Source organism: Tetrao urogallus (assembly GCF_951394365.1).
Source record: "Tetrao urogallus genome assembly, chromosome: 5".
NCBI lineage: Eukaryota > Metazoa > Chordata > Aves > Galliformes > Phasianidae > Tetrao > Tetrao urogallus.
In genome coordinates this window covers 26,047,664-26,064,634 of record NC_136818.1, presented here as the reverse complement: position 1 = coordinate 26,064,634, position 16,971 = coordinate 26,047,664, and the positions used below count along the sequence as shown (strand labels likewise).

The following is a 16,971-nucleotide window of genomic DNA, read 5'->3' as shown; positions in this document are numbered from 1 at the left end:
TTTGGGAATCGTGCTGCTCCACTGAAGCTGGCTTCAAAGGCAGTGGTGAGCCCAGTGCCAAGGGGCTGCTCACAACCTGCTCTGCTCTTACTGCTCTAAAACCAGGCTATTCCTTTAGTGCTGAGATGGGAATTTGACCCCTGCAGTTCCCATCGTAAATGGGAGAAGCTTCACTAAGCACAGAGTGACTGCTGCCTAGCTTGCTGAGAATTGGCTAAAGGAGTCACATCTCACTTTGTGCCGATCAGACTTCAAAATAGATGGTGCTACCATCACAAAAGCCAGATGAACTGAACAGGGGAAAGGGTAACAGTGCTTGCTCAGGTAGTCTTCATGATGAATTTGGAGGAGGGCAGCTTTTGTCAGAGCTTGAGATCAGTCAATACGTGCCAGCTCTGGTACCCACACATCTCCTCTGCTTTATTCCAACAGTGACTTACAGACTTCAGTGTACAGAGATGAGAAGGGGGACAGCAGCATTATTTAAAAAATAAAAAAAACAAGGATAGGCCTTCCTATCTGAAGGCTACGAGTTCAGAAAGCAAGCCTAACACCTCTAAGCCCTAGTGTTATAGAGGGCAAAAATCCCATGAGGCTGAGCTCTCCCACAAGAAGAACAAGCCTGGCAAAAGAGAAGCTTACAACTCACAGTAAGCAGGTTTCTAGGCACCATCTGACCAACCAACACCTCTATCAGTCATTGGATTCAGTGTCTTTACAGCTCAGCAGGACATCTATCAGAATTCAGGCCAAGGATCCAACAGCAGCACTACAGAGGACTGGTGAAGAAGAAAAGAAGCCATAAACACCTAATTAGAAAAGCAAATGTGCGAATCTGCTCTTTTTTCCCTTCACAGAACACACAAGGGTACCCCTAAGCAATACTGTTATATAAGTAATTTTCTATCATGTGGTATTATTTGGGATACAGTTTATGTGAAGAGCCACACGAATCCATACTGCTACCTCTCTGCTCGTGCCTTGCAGCATTACGGTACAGCAGGGAACCAAGGATGGAGTTGGGAATGAAGTCAAGGTTACAGCTGAACTCCTGACTTTGGCTCATCTGTTATAAAATTCAGACCTGAATAAAGAACTGATGTTTACAAAAGCAACAGAGGCCCGACAGGAGAGAAACAGCCACTTACAAGTTTAATGACAGCTGCACAGAGACTTCTTCGCATCCTCAGCTCACGGTGTGTACCATACCAATGCAATTTCTGATTGCATTGGGATGCTCTTGTTTTTTTAAAACCAAGGAAACAACAAGAGCCTGCTTAGACCTCTACTTACACCGGCAGTGAGCTGCAATCCATTATCTGTACAGCTGCACCACTGGGATCAGCTCCCGGACTGTAGTGCCAACAGTGTTACGCTGACCGCCGTGTCATTCACTGCTATAAGAAACAGATGACTCTAATAAGGAGGACCTCAGTCCCACCTGCGTGGCACTTCTAGTGGCATTAAAAGAGATGCATCAGTAAGCAAATATCAGAAGTTTGGGAGTATATTTCATATTTCATTCAGGAAAAATGAGCAACTTTGATCTGCTTTCGCTTCAAAAAAACATCGGCCCCGTGGCAATATTCTGTGATTATGCAGGGAAAAAAGATGCACGCCTCACCTTGCGGAAGGAGAGAGAAATTGAGTTTGCAAATGTAAACGTAAAGCTAACAAAGGAAAACCAAGCCACCTACACTTCTTGGAGAGGCTATTCTTAAAATAGAAACTCAAATGATATCAGAGTGCTGCAGTACCACAGGGGACCTGAACTTCCAGAGCTGAACAAAAGTGACAGGCTCACCCCCTCTGCTCACACCAACAGCAGCTCTGCATCTAGAGTTAACATATGCGTTATGCACCTGCTGGCATGCTGTGCTGAGCCCTGAGATAGCAAAATGAAGGGTGCAATGCATCTTTTTTTTTTCTTCTGAAACACCCCTCACCAGAGAACCAAGTGCCTGAAACCCTCCATCCCTGCCCCCATTGGGAGGCAGCTTGGGGAGCGCCCCGCAGCCAGGGAGAGGGAATAAGAAAAGCACTTACCAATATTTGTCTTCTTGTACAAAAGATTCACACTTAAACACTCTCTCCTAAAGCCTATCATTTACATAATCACATTACCAACATGGTCTTTCACACAGAGTGAAGTGTCAAAATACTGCAATTTCAATATAACGCATGAAACATTAATAATAGAGTATGATGTCCTTCCCCCATGAAGTTCTCTGTGGTTGGACTTCAAGGCTTCCGATAAGGAGTAAAATATTGTTACAGTAACCTGAGCAGTTTTTCAGAATCGATTCTCATTAGTCAAACAGAAAAACAGAGCCCAGAAATTAACGTTTGAAGAGAAGTGGGTATGAGAGGATATGAGCCATGTACAAAACCAAAGGAGCACGCACACTGAACTTGTGACTTCTTTTTGTCTGCAAGGTTGAAATTATTCTGCACGCAAAAATAGTTTTCAAGCAGCATACAAAACAATATATACTGTGTGTGTTGGTATGCATAAGTAATATGCTAAGATATGGAGAAAAAAAAAAAAAATCAAGCATGCATGATGTACGGTGTTATCTTGCGATATTCTGTTTCCACTTTTTTTCTTTAATGAAAACCAGAGATTCCCAAGCAAGTAAAGGAGGAAAAGACATGAAAAAGATAGAAGGGAAATAAAACATGTTTACAATCTAAGACTGGAAAGCGTGAAGCAGCTAAGTAAAGAAGTCAAAAACTTCTTGTTGAAAGCATTGCCAAAGGCCACGGAGAAGAAGAGGACATGCAGAGAGGAAGGGAAAGCCATCACACAGCTCCCAGCTTCACAGCACACACGCTGCAGGGCTTAGGCAAGTTCCACTGACAGGAGGAAAATCTTTGAAGAGTTTTTTCGGGGGGAAGAAAGGAAAGAAAATAGAAATCTGATCAAAGCCTCATCTCCTTACTTTTCTTAAAAGCTGATTGTTCTCAGCTTGCCTTAAACTGCTGTGCATCTCTATCAAGAGGGAGAACACGAAGAATGCATCCCCAGGATACTGCATCTCCAGCATACTGCAATGCTACAGCAGAGAATGACCTGCAAGAACACCAGGTTGGAGATGCTGCACGGCAATGCTGTGAGCCAGCTTCTGTGGAGCTCAGCCCAGGTTTGGGAAAGAAGGGCTGAGCCAGAGAACATCCTTACATGGCCATCCCCATCTGGTAGGGGGAGGCAAGGACAGTTGGGTCTGACTACCCACTGTTTTGTCCCTAAGCTTTAACTAGATCCCTGATTACAACTGAACTATGACCTGAGCAACAAGATGAGGATGCTGCAAAAACAAGAATATCTTGCTGAAAGTGTTAGGACAAAATTCTCAGCAATTTTGAGGCTTTAAACTTACCAGAAGCGAAGTAGAACAACAAAAAATATGAAGCCTTACTCTTGTTCCTTCTCCCCCCATTCCTCCCCCCCAAATCCCACTGAAATTACCACCACCATTACAAGAGCTATAGCTGCAGTCAACACAAGTTACTCAAGAATGATACTGAATAAGCTTTTGGTTTTTTGGGAATGACAAAGGAGGTTTCATTTCTAATGTTCATAAGTCATCCAAATTAATTAGTGCTTTAAAACAGCAATGAATCACTTCCCGAAATAATTTGTATTGGCTAAATTAAATCCAGTGAAGGGAGCCAATTTGCTGATTGTAAATTATCAGAGGCCCTGACTAGTTTGTGTGTACATTGTGTACTGTTTATTAGGCTACTGGGAAACAAAGGATGGCTACTTTTCATCACTGAACAAGATTACAGCCCTATTAAATGACCAGCTTATTGTGAAATAATTATGGGTTTCTATTTACAGAATTCAAGCCAGACATCATTAAATACAAAGCTGAGTGTCGAGAGGAGAGGAACAAACAAATGGAGGAAAAGCTTCCTTTCTGAAGAGCTGCACCAAAATCCACCTGGAGGGAATATTTCCATCTCCATAGATTAAGGAAAAGAAGTTCAGAGATGCAAAACTAATTATGTAAATGCTTCTGTCATATGACAGTGCCTAAAGGCAGCTTGAAGCCCGAGTCCCTCAGCCTCCTCCTCTCTGTTGCTGCTGGACAATTGTTTCCAGACCCCCATAAATCCAGATGCCTTCTGAAGAGTGCCAACAAGGTGAGAAGACACACAACCAGCATCTGCCACGTAACACAGAGGAGATGGATTCACAGTGCTGCCTTTCTTCCACCTGCTGTGGTCCTCCCAAACACCCAGCACACACACACATATGTAAGTAAGGCTTTACCTATGCTAATTTACATGACATTTTCCTGCTCATATCTTTATCTCCTTACTGGTATCAAAACCTTAACATTTCTGCTTGAGAAACCTTTCCCCAGCTCACCTGCTTATCAGCAGTAATGAATACTCATGCAAACAGGTACAAAATTAAATGGCTTCTTTACAGTGATTATGATAGATTGAGCCACGCTTAATCTACATAATCAAATTGCTTCTGCGTTCAGCAGTAATACCTTTTTGCTGTCCTGGGAGCAAGTTCAGCTGGTTTCTCTTCTGACAGCTTCTGAGAAATGCTAACTGCAGATGAGAAAGGGGCTAGCTGAGATGCAACCATTTAACACAGATGTGTGAGGCACATCCTGAACTCTGCAACATAGGAAACCAGGTCTAACAAAAGGTGCTCCCTTTAGGGAAGGAAAAAACACCATGTCTTTAGTCTGCTTGGATGCTAACAAAATAAAAGACTATTTTTAGCCATTTCAAGACCAGAGTTGGGTCTCAAATAAATTAAGCTAAATCTTGCCAAGGTACCAGAAATAGAGGCTGTATTACAAAAAGTAGAAGGTCAGGTTGAATATTAGGAAAAACTTCTCCACAAGAGTGGTTGGGCACAGCTGCCCAAGGAGTGTTGGGGTCACCGTCCCTGGAGGTGTTACAGAGCCATACAGATGTGGCACTGAGGGATGTGGGCACGGTGGGGTGGGCTTAAGGGTCTCTTCCAACCTTCATTATTCTATAATTCAGCAACATATGAAGTCACTTGGGCCAAAAATTTCCCAAAGCCTTCTCTGTTCTAGAGGAAAAAAAAGTGAGAAATGGCATTCCTCACCTGGTACAAAAAAGTGCCTTAAAAAAAAAAACAACACACAAAAATAAACCCATTTACTTATATTGAAAATGCAGCATCAAGAGAAGCATGAAGGCTTGCTTCCTCGAGTACATGCTGAAACATTTGTTCTTTTTGAACAGTCTAACAGAAACATTAGCCTACAAGCTAGCACTCATTTCTAAACATTACCTAAGAGCTGAAGAAGTGAATAAGCCTTACGCAAAATGCTAATAAGCACTTACAGAGAACAATTTCTCTAACTCGTTACAGCTTTGACACACATGGAGAAAACACATTGCCTTGGACCTGTGCAGCTGGAGAAGTGACAGCTGTAGCAAACAGATTTCTGTGTCATCTTAAGCAAGGGAAGACCATGGAAGGGGGAAAAAAAAAAAAAAAAAAAAAAAAGATGGGTTCTGGCAAGGACTGCTGGCACAGCTTGACTTTGGCTCAGGAGGAAGGAAAAGCTTGAGTTACACTAAAATAGGTTTAGGAAAGAATCAATGACATTTCATCTCAAAGTTTTAGCTTAAGTTTTAATTAGGATCCAAGATTTTGCACTTAACTGCATGAAGCAAAGGAATACACGTACTGATGCTTCCCAAGATAACTGACAGATCTGAAACTTACCCATCTCATCTCGAAAGGTTAATTAAGAAACAATCCTTGAGAGCAACACCGTAGGGAAACAGAAAAGAGTCTGCTCCACCTGGGAGTCCTAGGGAAAAGCTGGCAGGCAGCGCCCGCACCCCCACCTGGAAAGCTCCAGTTTGCAAACTGTAATCAGTGCACAGTGACCACTGCTGTGGAGACCCAAAATGATTTTGAACCGGTCCAGCAAGACACTGAGAAGAGCACACAGCTTGCCCACAGTGTTTGCTACGGCTCCTGGGCAAGTGCTGCAGTCTGGGCTGTGCTCTGTGTTTTGACACTCCTCAGCAGAGCGCAGAGCGATCGCCACCAGCAGCCAAAGGCAGGGGTGGTAATTCTTATAATTAGGAAACTAAGGCAGAGTGAGTCACCCAGGATCAAAGCCTGCAATTAACCTAGAAACAGGCGCTAGGTTCCCCAGTGCCCGTACACACTGACTGACTGTGCAAAGGACTTCTCTCATGCCAGCATCATTAAGAAACACGCCAGCTTTTAGGGAGCCTATATACAAAGCTCATTTGAAAATTTTATGCCTATTTAAGAGACATCATCAAAAAGGAGAATAAAAGTTTCATCATTTGAACAAGATTTTGTGGATGTGAGTGACCTTTGGCTGTGCAGTAATTTAATTTACTGGGAACATGAGCAAAGTCTCAATTAGGTCTGAGAGGGCCACTGCACCACCAGAAGAGAAAGGGAAGAGTGCAGATGCAGGGCTGGAGAGCACTTCACCTCTTGGGGAGGCTGCAGGGATAGTACAAGGCAGCAGTGAGGCTTCCTGGCCAAAGCCAGCACAGTTGCTTGCTAGGCATGTAAAGCAGGTTGGCAAGTGCTGCAAAAAGAAGTGAAATACTGAAGCAAAACACTGAGCTCTCAGACCATAGATAGTTTTCCTAAAAACTGAAGCCAGCTGCTGTGGCTGTTATGGGAGATGTTGAAATTTGGTAGAAGCCCAGAGGAGTGATAGAAAATAAAACCAGGATGGTGACAGATTCTGAATGCTGCTTAACAAAGGGAAGCTTCAATGTTATTTGGTACAATCTTTATGAGCCCAATTTAACTGTTACATTTTAAAATTCTTTCTCACATTCTCATCACTCAGAATTTTTTGTTCCTGTTATGGAGAATTGTTTGACAGCCTGTGGTGACCCCACAAAAGACTGTCAGTGGCCTGAACAGAAGGTTTGCCAGAGTAAGGCACAGTACATCAGAGACAGAAAAGGCTGATAAGGATGGACAGCAACAGAAATAATCCTGGAGTTGGGACCACTGTTAGTGTGCAGCCTGTAGGAAAGCTGCACAGCAGGTCAGTGGGCAGGACAGCCCAACAGAGAAATACTGCGGCAAAGAAAACTTAAGAAAGGGTGTCTACAGACACAGAGTTTTTCTGCAGCATGTTTTAATCCAGCAGAAACACAAAATTACACAACTTCCTATAGGAACTCTTCATCTGAGACATGACAACTGTGTGTACCAAAAACCTGAAACTCCCCAGCAAGGAAAGTGTTAGTGACCCCACACCATTCAGCCTGATGTCCACAGCTCAAACTGAAACCACCACTTTTTGTTTTTTGAACTGAAGAGCAATCTTTCATTTTAGATACTCGTGGTGTTTTCCCCCCCCCCTTTTTTTTTTTTTTTTTACTTAAAAGCATTCATCTGAAATAAGTTTATGGCAGTGACAATTGAATCACGGCTGTGGGGGCAGTTTCTTCATACACTGCATTTACAAAGATAACGTTTTAGAATTGGCAGATGCTGTCCTTCTAAAGTGTTATCTTTGTAAATGCAATGTCTAGAAACATCAATTAGGCAACATTCCACTTCAGCTACTTGATTGACTGCATTTAGGATGAGATCCTCTCCTTCTCCTCCCAAAAAACCAGTTAAGTATCTGATCTGCAAACACTTGCACAGAAGAGTCACTCACTCAAGTTCTTTACGCAAGGTTTTCAAGGACACTCAGAATTTAAAAGCAGCATTCTTGGGTCTCCAAAGCTTCCCCACACCTAAAGGATGCTCAGAAATGTGGATTCAGGTCTGCTTGCAGCATTAGTACACACTTTACGTATATGAACTGCCTGTCACTGATGTACTCATTGAAGTAACTGCAGCCAGGGCTCACCTCTTTTATATATTTACTCATCCATACATGGGGCACACATTTCAAATAGCAAGCCACGTATACAGGGTAACGTTTAAACCAGAGTACACAGAGAGTATCTGTAACTGCCTTGATTAATGCAATGCTTTTGCTAATGCACACACACAAGTGAACGCCAGAAGTATAGTGCTGCTTTTAGGATTTCAGACACAAAAGTAAAGGTATTCAGACCCATGGGTGGAAATCATCAGGCCACAGCAGTTTCCTGTCCCCCAGCATCCTCTCTCTGCAGCTCACAGCACTTCAGTCATCCTGCAGTCTTCACTTTCTCAAACAGGTCTGCAATACTCATGAACAGGAAAATACCAAACGTAACCAAACCCTCAGCAATGCCACTTGCTGTGAAATCAGGAGGCATCCTTTCAGCACCCTGCTGTGTGAGTGAGCAGAAAGCTTACCCCATCTGGTAGTGCCCTCCAGCAGACAGCACTCACAAATTCATTTGTGTCATCTTCTTTCCGGTCCTTGTCCAGGACGCTCTTGACCGTATCAAACTTGAATGTCAGGAGTGTCTTTGAGAGGCCTTTATAGTATAGGTAAAGGGAATTATTTTCACTTCCTAGAAATAAAAAAATACAGAAGATCATGTTCTGGAAGCATTAAAAAAAAAAACAAAACCAAACAGTTTCTTAGCTCTTTTATTCTTTCAAGAGATGACATTTCCTCCCAGTGGTTGTCATCATGCTTGTGGTGCCTTGGCAACTGGGCATGCCCCACAGCAAACTTTCACAATGCTTAAAAACAGAACAGGCTTTATTACCAAACAACTGCAGTATGCAGTGCATTTGTAAAATACACCAGATCCCAAATTTTCTCCAGAAAACTTCCTTAAGGTCAAGATCTTTGAGTATGGCATCTACACTAGCATGTGGAATGCATGCTCAGTGTCACAGCTGTGAGGCAGGTAGCACTGTCACACATTTGCCTGCAGTAATCGAATATGACAGTAGGGTCCACGGAGGTTAAAGTGAGAGAAACTAGACATTTTCATTTAAAATCCATCCCAATATCTGCCTTACAAACTTTGGGGAGATCAGAGAACACATGCTAAGGTTCCTGCAGTGCTGGAGCAGCCATCCCAATCATCTCAGTGGAATCAGCCTGCCCATGCTTTTCTACCAAGACCTGAGGATTTGCAGAGGTTCAACAGTCCAAAAAGCAGCAAAAAAACCCAGAAAGAACCCAAAGAGTAATTGCTTAAGGATGAGTTAGTCTTCTGAAAGTTGTTCACGATGAGGGAGTCACTGCTTCACCAGGTTGAACACTTGATTGAGCTTGAGGTTGAACACCAGGTTGAGCTAAAGTGACAAGTATTTGACCCACTCACATGGTCTAGATTGCTAACCTTCCTAAGAAAAAATGCAGGAAGATGCATCAGTTGATAAATTTGAAGGGTGTATGTCGTATGAACACCAACTATGTTAATAAGCAGTTTTTGGTGGCAGCAAAGACCTCATCTCAAATGAAGGGAAACCAAGTAGTAGTCCCTTAGGTCAAGCTGCTTACATCATTCCCAGGAAGGCTCAGGACAATCCTCTATTTAGAAGTCCATGCAACTACAGGGCATATTGCTGGTGTGCTTTGCAAATGACGAGGCAGGAGCCCCAAGGAGTCCCACCAGCACCAGTCAGGGCAGCTGCTCTACTCACCACAGGCGATGTAGTCTCCGTTGGACGCCAGCCCTACAAAATTCTTCTCATTGATGTGGCCCTTGAAGGAGCGCAAGCAGTGAGGTTTCCCGACGTTCCACAGCTTCAGCTGACTGTCTGTTGACCTGAAAACAATACTTGAAGTTACAATGCTGCCATACGGCAGGTAATCCTTGCTTGAAATGCTCCTCCTGAACACCCTACTTGCAGTGTTAGTGTGGGAAGTCTTAGTGTGCTTGCAGAGATTTATCCCACTTTCAATCACGTGCAACCCAGCTTGAGCCTGACAAAGTATCTGTTCTTTTTAAAAGCCTGTCAAAATGTTTGAATAAAATACTTCCTTGCAGTATTACTCTTCCTCTCTCCTATCAATTGCTGAGTCCTCCACTGAACTGTACAGCCTGTGGAACATCACTGCCTCCTCCAAATCCTTGCAGATCTGGGACATGATTTTTTTCCAACTTCTACAGCACAGAGGAAGTCTGCTCCTTCCTGCCTGCTTGCTGAAATTCTCATTCATGCCTTTACAGAATTCAAGGCAGTCTCCTCCTCTCTGGCTGCCTTGAAAGCACAGTGTTCTCCTCCTGCCCAATACCAAGCAGCAGCACATAGAAACCTATGGGGGTTCAGCATTACTACTTGCATTAAATTCATGTGGATTTCTCTTGTGTAACTGAGACTGCCTAAGATATAAATCTCAAACTTTCACTGTTTTCACCTTGACAGCAAAGCTAAATATTACTTTTAGAAATATACAACTCCATAGAGATTAAATCAAAATCGATGTTTTGCATTGTTCCCCCACTTGCAAACATACCTGTCTTCAAAATGCTTCTCTATTTACTGTGAGCAAACCTCCCTTTCAGCAAGAGCAAGGTGCTGTAGGTGCAGACTTCTCAGGCTGGCAGAGCTCAAGCAAACTAGGAAGACCCCAGATCTCAGGGCTAATACATTTCCTCAGAGCTGATAGGACTCGAGCCTCTCTCACCTGCCAGGATTTATTGTCTAACCAGGCTCTGATGTCCCAGCATTCCCTGACTTATGGCTGTGAGCACATCAACAGCTCCTGATGTGGAAGGGACTGGAGCTCGGTTAGCCCACCCTTGAGAAAACAGAGCTGTTCTGATCTTAAATTTGAAAGAGAACGGGAGTAGGACCTGTCATCTGGCTGAGATGGAAGAAAGGGGAGGCTGGTACAGGCTGCATCACCCAAACTTACTGCTTTTCAAATACTGGGAGTTGGGAGGAAAAAAAAACAAACCCACTCACAATATCCATCAAATATTCCCAACGTAACACATTAATCCAATGTCACATTTGCCTAAAAATATAGCATGAGAGAGATGCACCTCGTGCTTTACCGCAAAAACCTTATCTCAGCCCTCAATGACAGCTGGAATGACAAAGGAGAGATAAGGGAGCTGCAGCAAGATTTGTTAGTCATATGTAATAACAGCATGAGGTCGGATCTCGACGAAGGTATGAACTGTATCTCCAACACTGCGACTTGAGCAGAAGTGCTATCCTAGTCCCAGGGCTTGACCAGAGAGGCCTAAAAGAGAGCATTCAGTTTCCCTAGCTACACTGCAGCTCACTCTCCCTTCTACTCATCATCAGAGCAATGCAAAGAAAAGGAAAAAACATATACGGTACTGTTCTGGCTTTTTTTTTTTTTTTTTTTGGTATTTGTTGGTTTTTTTCACTGTTGTTTGTTTTTGCCTTTTGCCTTTTTTTTTTTATTGCCCAGAAGTACAAGGACATTGCCTTCTTTGCTGTTAGGATAGCAGTATTATTTTTAAAACGGTACATTTTAAAGCTTCAGAGTTGCCTGGAAACTAAAAATTTCAGAAGGCAGAGTGAGGCAGAAGAATAATTCCTGGTCTACAAGCTGTCAGGTTCCTGTGACAGCTTCTGCTATTAGCTAACCCATCAAGACGACCTTACGTACACAGGCACTTAACCTCCGTGTTTTAGTAACATACATTCTAGATCTTCATTAAAATAAAAACACTTCACATTAAAAGCATTCAATTAGTAATAGGTTAACAATATTCTATCACACTCTAGCCATTTTTTCACTCTTTAAGACAAGTGTGCCATACAAGATGATGGTTACCTGCCACTGTGCCACAAGGATAGGAACAGGCCATTGATCCTTCTGCTGTGACACTGCTCTTCTGGTTTCATACCCTCTCCAAAAAAATATCATGGATGTGCTGCTCTGGTAAATCTGCCTCTCTGTAAATCAGCACTGTAATCGATGTGTTGTGCTAAATACCAGGCAGTTCTGAACATTCTCGAGGTCAAAACCTAACTCTACAGGGCACAGTAAATCAATGCAATCTATAAAACAGCTTTAGCTAGAAATCTAAAGAATGTGAATACACAAATATTTTTTTTCTTTAAAGGAATTGGTGCTTGACTTTTGGGAGTCACTACTGCTGACACCCCAGTTTGCAAAATTAAGACATCTATTCTCTCTGACGCTTCCTTTTGTTCACACAGAAAGATAGATGAACCCTAGAGTTAGCTGCCTCGTCCTGTTACTGCCTGTCCAATTCCAACAGCTCTATTGATATTCCTCCCAGGGCTCAGGATATCCACTCTCAACTGGACAGCTCAAATAGGACAGGGACATTCTACCCCACCGAACCCCATGGCTGTAAAACATTCTCAGCCTCCTTATGCTTCTAGTAAACGCTTTCTTCTTAGACAGATCTGGTTCAAAGCATTCAATTTAATTTGATCTATGTTCTAGGTATGAATTTGCACCCTTACAAAGAGCTATAACACTGATGGAAATAAGAAGAGGAACAGATTAAATATAAACAGCACTGGAAGTCACTGGGGAATCTTCCATCACACTGCTCAGATCAGCATAATTCACCAGCAGTCTGAATACTCAGATGTATGCCTCAAGAAGCTCTGCTTTAGCTCCAGGCTGCTAGAGCAAGCAGTGAGAAAACACAGGGAGAACTACGATAGACAGACATCTACTCAGCTCAAGGAAGCAAGCCAGGACTAGATTTAACCCTGTGATTGCTTCCTACTGCCCCTGATGTCAACACAATCACATACAACGCCTAACATTCCTCTAGCAGCCCATAGCCTCCAAAAAGTTATTTGCCTTTTACCCATTGTTTAACAGGGACTCATCTCTGTTTGGTTCACGTACCCAGTCTTACAAATCTTTCCACACGTCATCTGATAGACATACTCACCCCTACATGACTGAAATCTTACTTCGAATGGAGGCAGCCAGATTTGGTTTTGGGGTGGTTCCACCTGATTTGCTTTCACGCTGTGGCTAAATGCCCTCTTCAGCTGTAGCAATACTATTTAATCACTTCTGTCACTCATCAGACGCCCTTCTGCTGCAGATTACTATTCTCAAGCTGCCAGCAGCCTTGTCTGCAGCAGGGCTCTGGTCAGGAGCACCCTCAGCGTACAGGCTCTTTAGAGGAGGACCATTGACTTGCAACTTATCAAAGCGGGGGCTTAAGGTCAGAAGTTGAATCTCTTCATCTTCACGTTCCTCAAGCTTCTCAGCTCCATAAGACAGAGCAGAGCCAAGTAACATGAGGAATTAATTTCTATTTTTGCCTTGGAAAAAGCAAATATCTGCTTCCTAAAAGCACAGCAAGTGTGCGCATCCACCCACACTGGCCACCTTGCAAAGCTGCCAGAAACCAAGGGCTACCAAGTTCTTACCCTACATAAAAATAAATACTTACGCAGAGACTATTTCCTCCCCACTCACAAACTTTGCATAGGAGACTGCCTTGCGATGCCCTTTGAACACCATGATGGGTTGCTTAGTGTTGCGAAGATCATAATAGTGGACACAGTGATCTGGAAACGAGAAAGAAGAGGTAATATTTATCAGCTGGGAAGGATGAATGGGACCTCTCATAGGTAATTAGCTCACAATGAGAGTGCTGCCTATGCTATATCTCACTTCATGCTGCAACTGGGGTGAACAATCTGCACAACAGGAAAGGAGTGTTTAAAACAGGCTGCTTCCAATGGCCCCAGAACTCAATTCTACAATCCCTTTAGCCCACGTGCAAGGCAGCAGCTAAAAGGATGCTCATCACTCCTGCCTTCCTTCTTGGCATTGTGCCTGGGCAGCCTAATTGCCACTTCTAAGGCACAACCCCTCTCCTTCCTCAATCTGGCCCCTCTTGGAAAACTGCTGAAGAACCTTAGGCTACGAACTCAGTCTGTCTGCTACTGAAATGGCAGAAAACACGGACTGAATTTCTTATGCTTACCCTATATGGGTAACCTCTATACTTTTGTTTTTGCTTCTCTCCTTGGGCTTCATTACCAATCAAGAGAGAATAAGCATTTCTGCTTGTGAAAGAGCAGAGACTAAATTTCAGTTCTTTAGATTTAATTCACAGATGTGCTGCAGTGCCACAGCCACATAAAAAGGATTGCGACGAAATTAGCAATACATTTTATTTCCTGCACAACTAAATGCCAATTCCCAGGAAAACAGAAAAAGAAAAGCAAGAATAGAAGCCCCCATGAGATCCAAGCCCTAAGGCCACCCACTGCTCTTCCTAGCCTAATGAGGTTAATCAGCTTCTCCCTCCCTGACCTTCCATTGTCAATGCTGAACTTCATTTAATTATCTCCTGCTGCTCTGGACACCCAGGGAGGGCAGGCAACACCGTGTGCATGGAAGCAGAGCAGGAAGCCTCCCTTAGAATTACAGAATCATTAAGGTTGGAAAAGACCTATAAAAGAGCATCTAGTCTAACCGTTGACCCATCTCAACCATACCACTAAACCATGTCCCTCAATGTCACATCTCCACAGTTCTTGAACACCTCCAGGGACAGTGACCCCACCACCTCCCTGCACAGCCTATGCCAAAACCCGACCACTCTTTTGGAGAAGAAATTTTCCCTAATATCCAAACAGAACCTCCCCTGGCGCACCTTGATGCCATCACCTCTCATCCTGTCGCAGCCTCTGGGAGCAGAGGCTGACCCCCACCTCACCACAGCCTCCTTTCAGGCAGTTACAGAGAGCAGTGAGGTCTCCCCTGAGCTCCTCTTCTCCATGCTGCCCCATCACATTCCCTCAGCTGCTCCCCATCACGCTGTGGTCCAGACACCACACAGCTCCACTGCCCTCAACCTTCTAACCCCTGCAATTCAAGGTACCCAGACATCACTCAACACTGCCCTGATCTTCCTTCTGCTGAAACAACACATCACCAGTGGAAGATTATCACTAAGGTTATCCAGAAATGAATTTAAATGTCAATAGCTACAGCTACTTCTGTATTTGCATGGTTTCGAAGCAGGGCTCTCAGTCTCACAAACAGTGCCTGGCTGTCTCAGCATCCCATGTGCTTTGGAAGATAACTGGATTCCCATTGATCAGGCCAGGGCACAGCAGCTCCTGGAGCAGAGGCAGATTTTCACCCATATTAAGGGACTAATTGCAGGACACAGGGACAGGGCCCTATGGCAGAACCTGCAGTCAGATGTGGCAAGAAGGCAAGCTGTCCTCTCTGCTTTAAGTGCCTCATTTCACTGCATATCAATACAGGTCTAGTGGCCTCTACGCTGAGTTTCCAGCTCTCCCCTCTCCTTCTCACAGTGCAGAAGCAGACACACTGAGTCTCCTCCATCACTCACACCAGGATTCAAGCAGGCAGGGTCTGGCCAAACCGCCCCACTGGACTCAAACTCTGCAGCTGCTGTGTCCCTTCCTGCTAGTACCAGGACACGGGGAAGTGCCATACTCTCAGACACTCCTTCATGTGCTCCTGTTCCTTCTACCTCCAAAACAGGAGCCTCAATGGCTGATGCTATTGACCAAAATTCCAGAGGCTTTCCTAAAATACATGCATTTAATCAGCTTTAGCACAACAGGGTGATGTAACAGGCACACTCAACAGAGGGGATGACTTTCAAGGAGAAGTTAGATTAAGTGTTAACGTTCCTTCCATACAATCTGAGCATCTCACTCCCCTCTATCTCTTTGAAAGCTTGCTTCAAACCAGGCACATTTGCTAACCTGGCCAGCATACACCTCCTGGAGCTATGAAACAGTTAACTGGCAATTGTTATTTTAATGAGCAGAAATGATTCTAGCAGGGCTTCCCATTAGGAGCCAGTTAGTAGATAAGCCTTTCAAGCCTATTTTTGCTCCCAGTTTCAGCCTCTTCTCCAGCTGGCCTGTCATTAGGATGCCTCTGGATCACCAGATTTTATCCTTCAGAGAGTGACAGGGAAAGGGGGATCTGCGGATGGGCTGAATGAGAATGTGTCAAAGCATCCGGACAACGGGGAAAGGCAAGAGCTGCAGCAGAAACCAGCGGTCCATTGCAGCAAAGGGATGCGGAGATGCACTCGCCTCCAAAATATGGCAACAAGCAGCTGGAAGTCTGCTGGCACCCGGCACAATGTGCCTCCCCATGGCACCAGGGCAATCAATCACTGTCTGCTCTCATCACCGCAGGGCTGGGGGAACAGCAAGGCCAGTGGGCTCTAAAATTAGCCACTTAATTATTAATTGATTATTTCAGCAGCCCAAGTGTTGGCGCGCAATTGAGGTTTTTTTTTTTTTTCTTTAATTCGACTGAAGCAGCTATTTTTAAAGCAGTTATGTGAAGACGAACGCATGCTGCATTCATTAAAACCAGAACAGGTGGTCATGTTTTACAATTAAAGAGATACTCTCTCTTTTAGGCCATATGGACTTTCCGCAAACAAGATAAAAACGCCATCTGCTGAGGAAGAGCAGAGCCTGAAAACGAAGCTAAATGAGAGGAATACAACTCCCAGGTAGCCCAGCAGGAGCCCCTCGGGGTGGACTGGGATGAGGGCACAGCAGCACTGAGTGCTGTGCAGCTCAGCAATGAGGTCCTAGGAGCCAGCTGGTGGTCAGGAGAATGGACATTGAGGGGACTCAGCTCCTAAGCTCGGCAATTACCCTTCAACTTTTTAAGAAGTTTGCACATTCCTAGAAGCCACAAGTGTTTTTTTCGCTGCCAGTTGTGTACAGCTCTAGTGAGACCTTTTGGTGATAAGTGGACAGCTGGACTGGATGATCTCATAGGTCTTTTCCAACCTTAGTGGCTCTGACTTCTTTGTTTTGTTGGGCATTAAAACCACCATCCAGCAAGTTTTATTTGTTAAACTCTACAGTTCCCACCCCTGACCCAAAAGCTCACTTAAAACAATTTCAATTTCCAAATGATATTTCCACAGTTAAAAGCCTCACACGTAACCCTCAGGCAGCAGCAGCAGCTCCCAACTTCACTTCTGCTTCCGCGTTCTGGCTTAATTGAAATATACACAAGAAACATACAAGATAATGGGGAGGAGTATGTATACATACCATAACAAATTAAACACTCCAAAGCAATTCTCATCTAA

General features: G+C 44.0%; 1 protein-coding gene across 1 annotated transcript in view; it reads right to left on the bottom strand.

Moving 5' to 3' along the window:
• Positions 1-16,971, bottom strand: part of COP1 (COP1 E3 ubiquitin ligase) — a gene marked incomplete at both ends in the record, with an annotated part of 126,374 nt that overhangs the window by 20,657 nt on the left and 88,746 nt on the right. Inside the window, 3 exons of the mRNA XM_079535863.1 lie at positions 8,318-8,478; positions 9,569-9,693; positions 13,303-13,420. Coding sequence (XP_079391989.1) covers positions 8,318-8,478; positions 9,569-9,693; positions 13,303-13,420 — 404 coding nt within the window. The remainder of the gene's footprint in view (positions 1-8,317; positions 8,479-9,568; positions 9,694-13,302; positions 13,421-16,971) is intronic.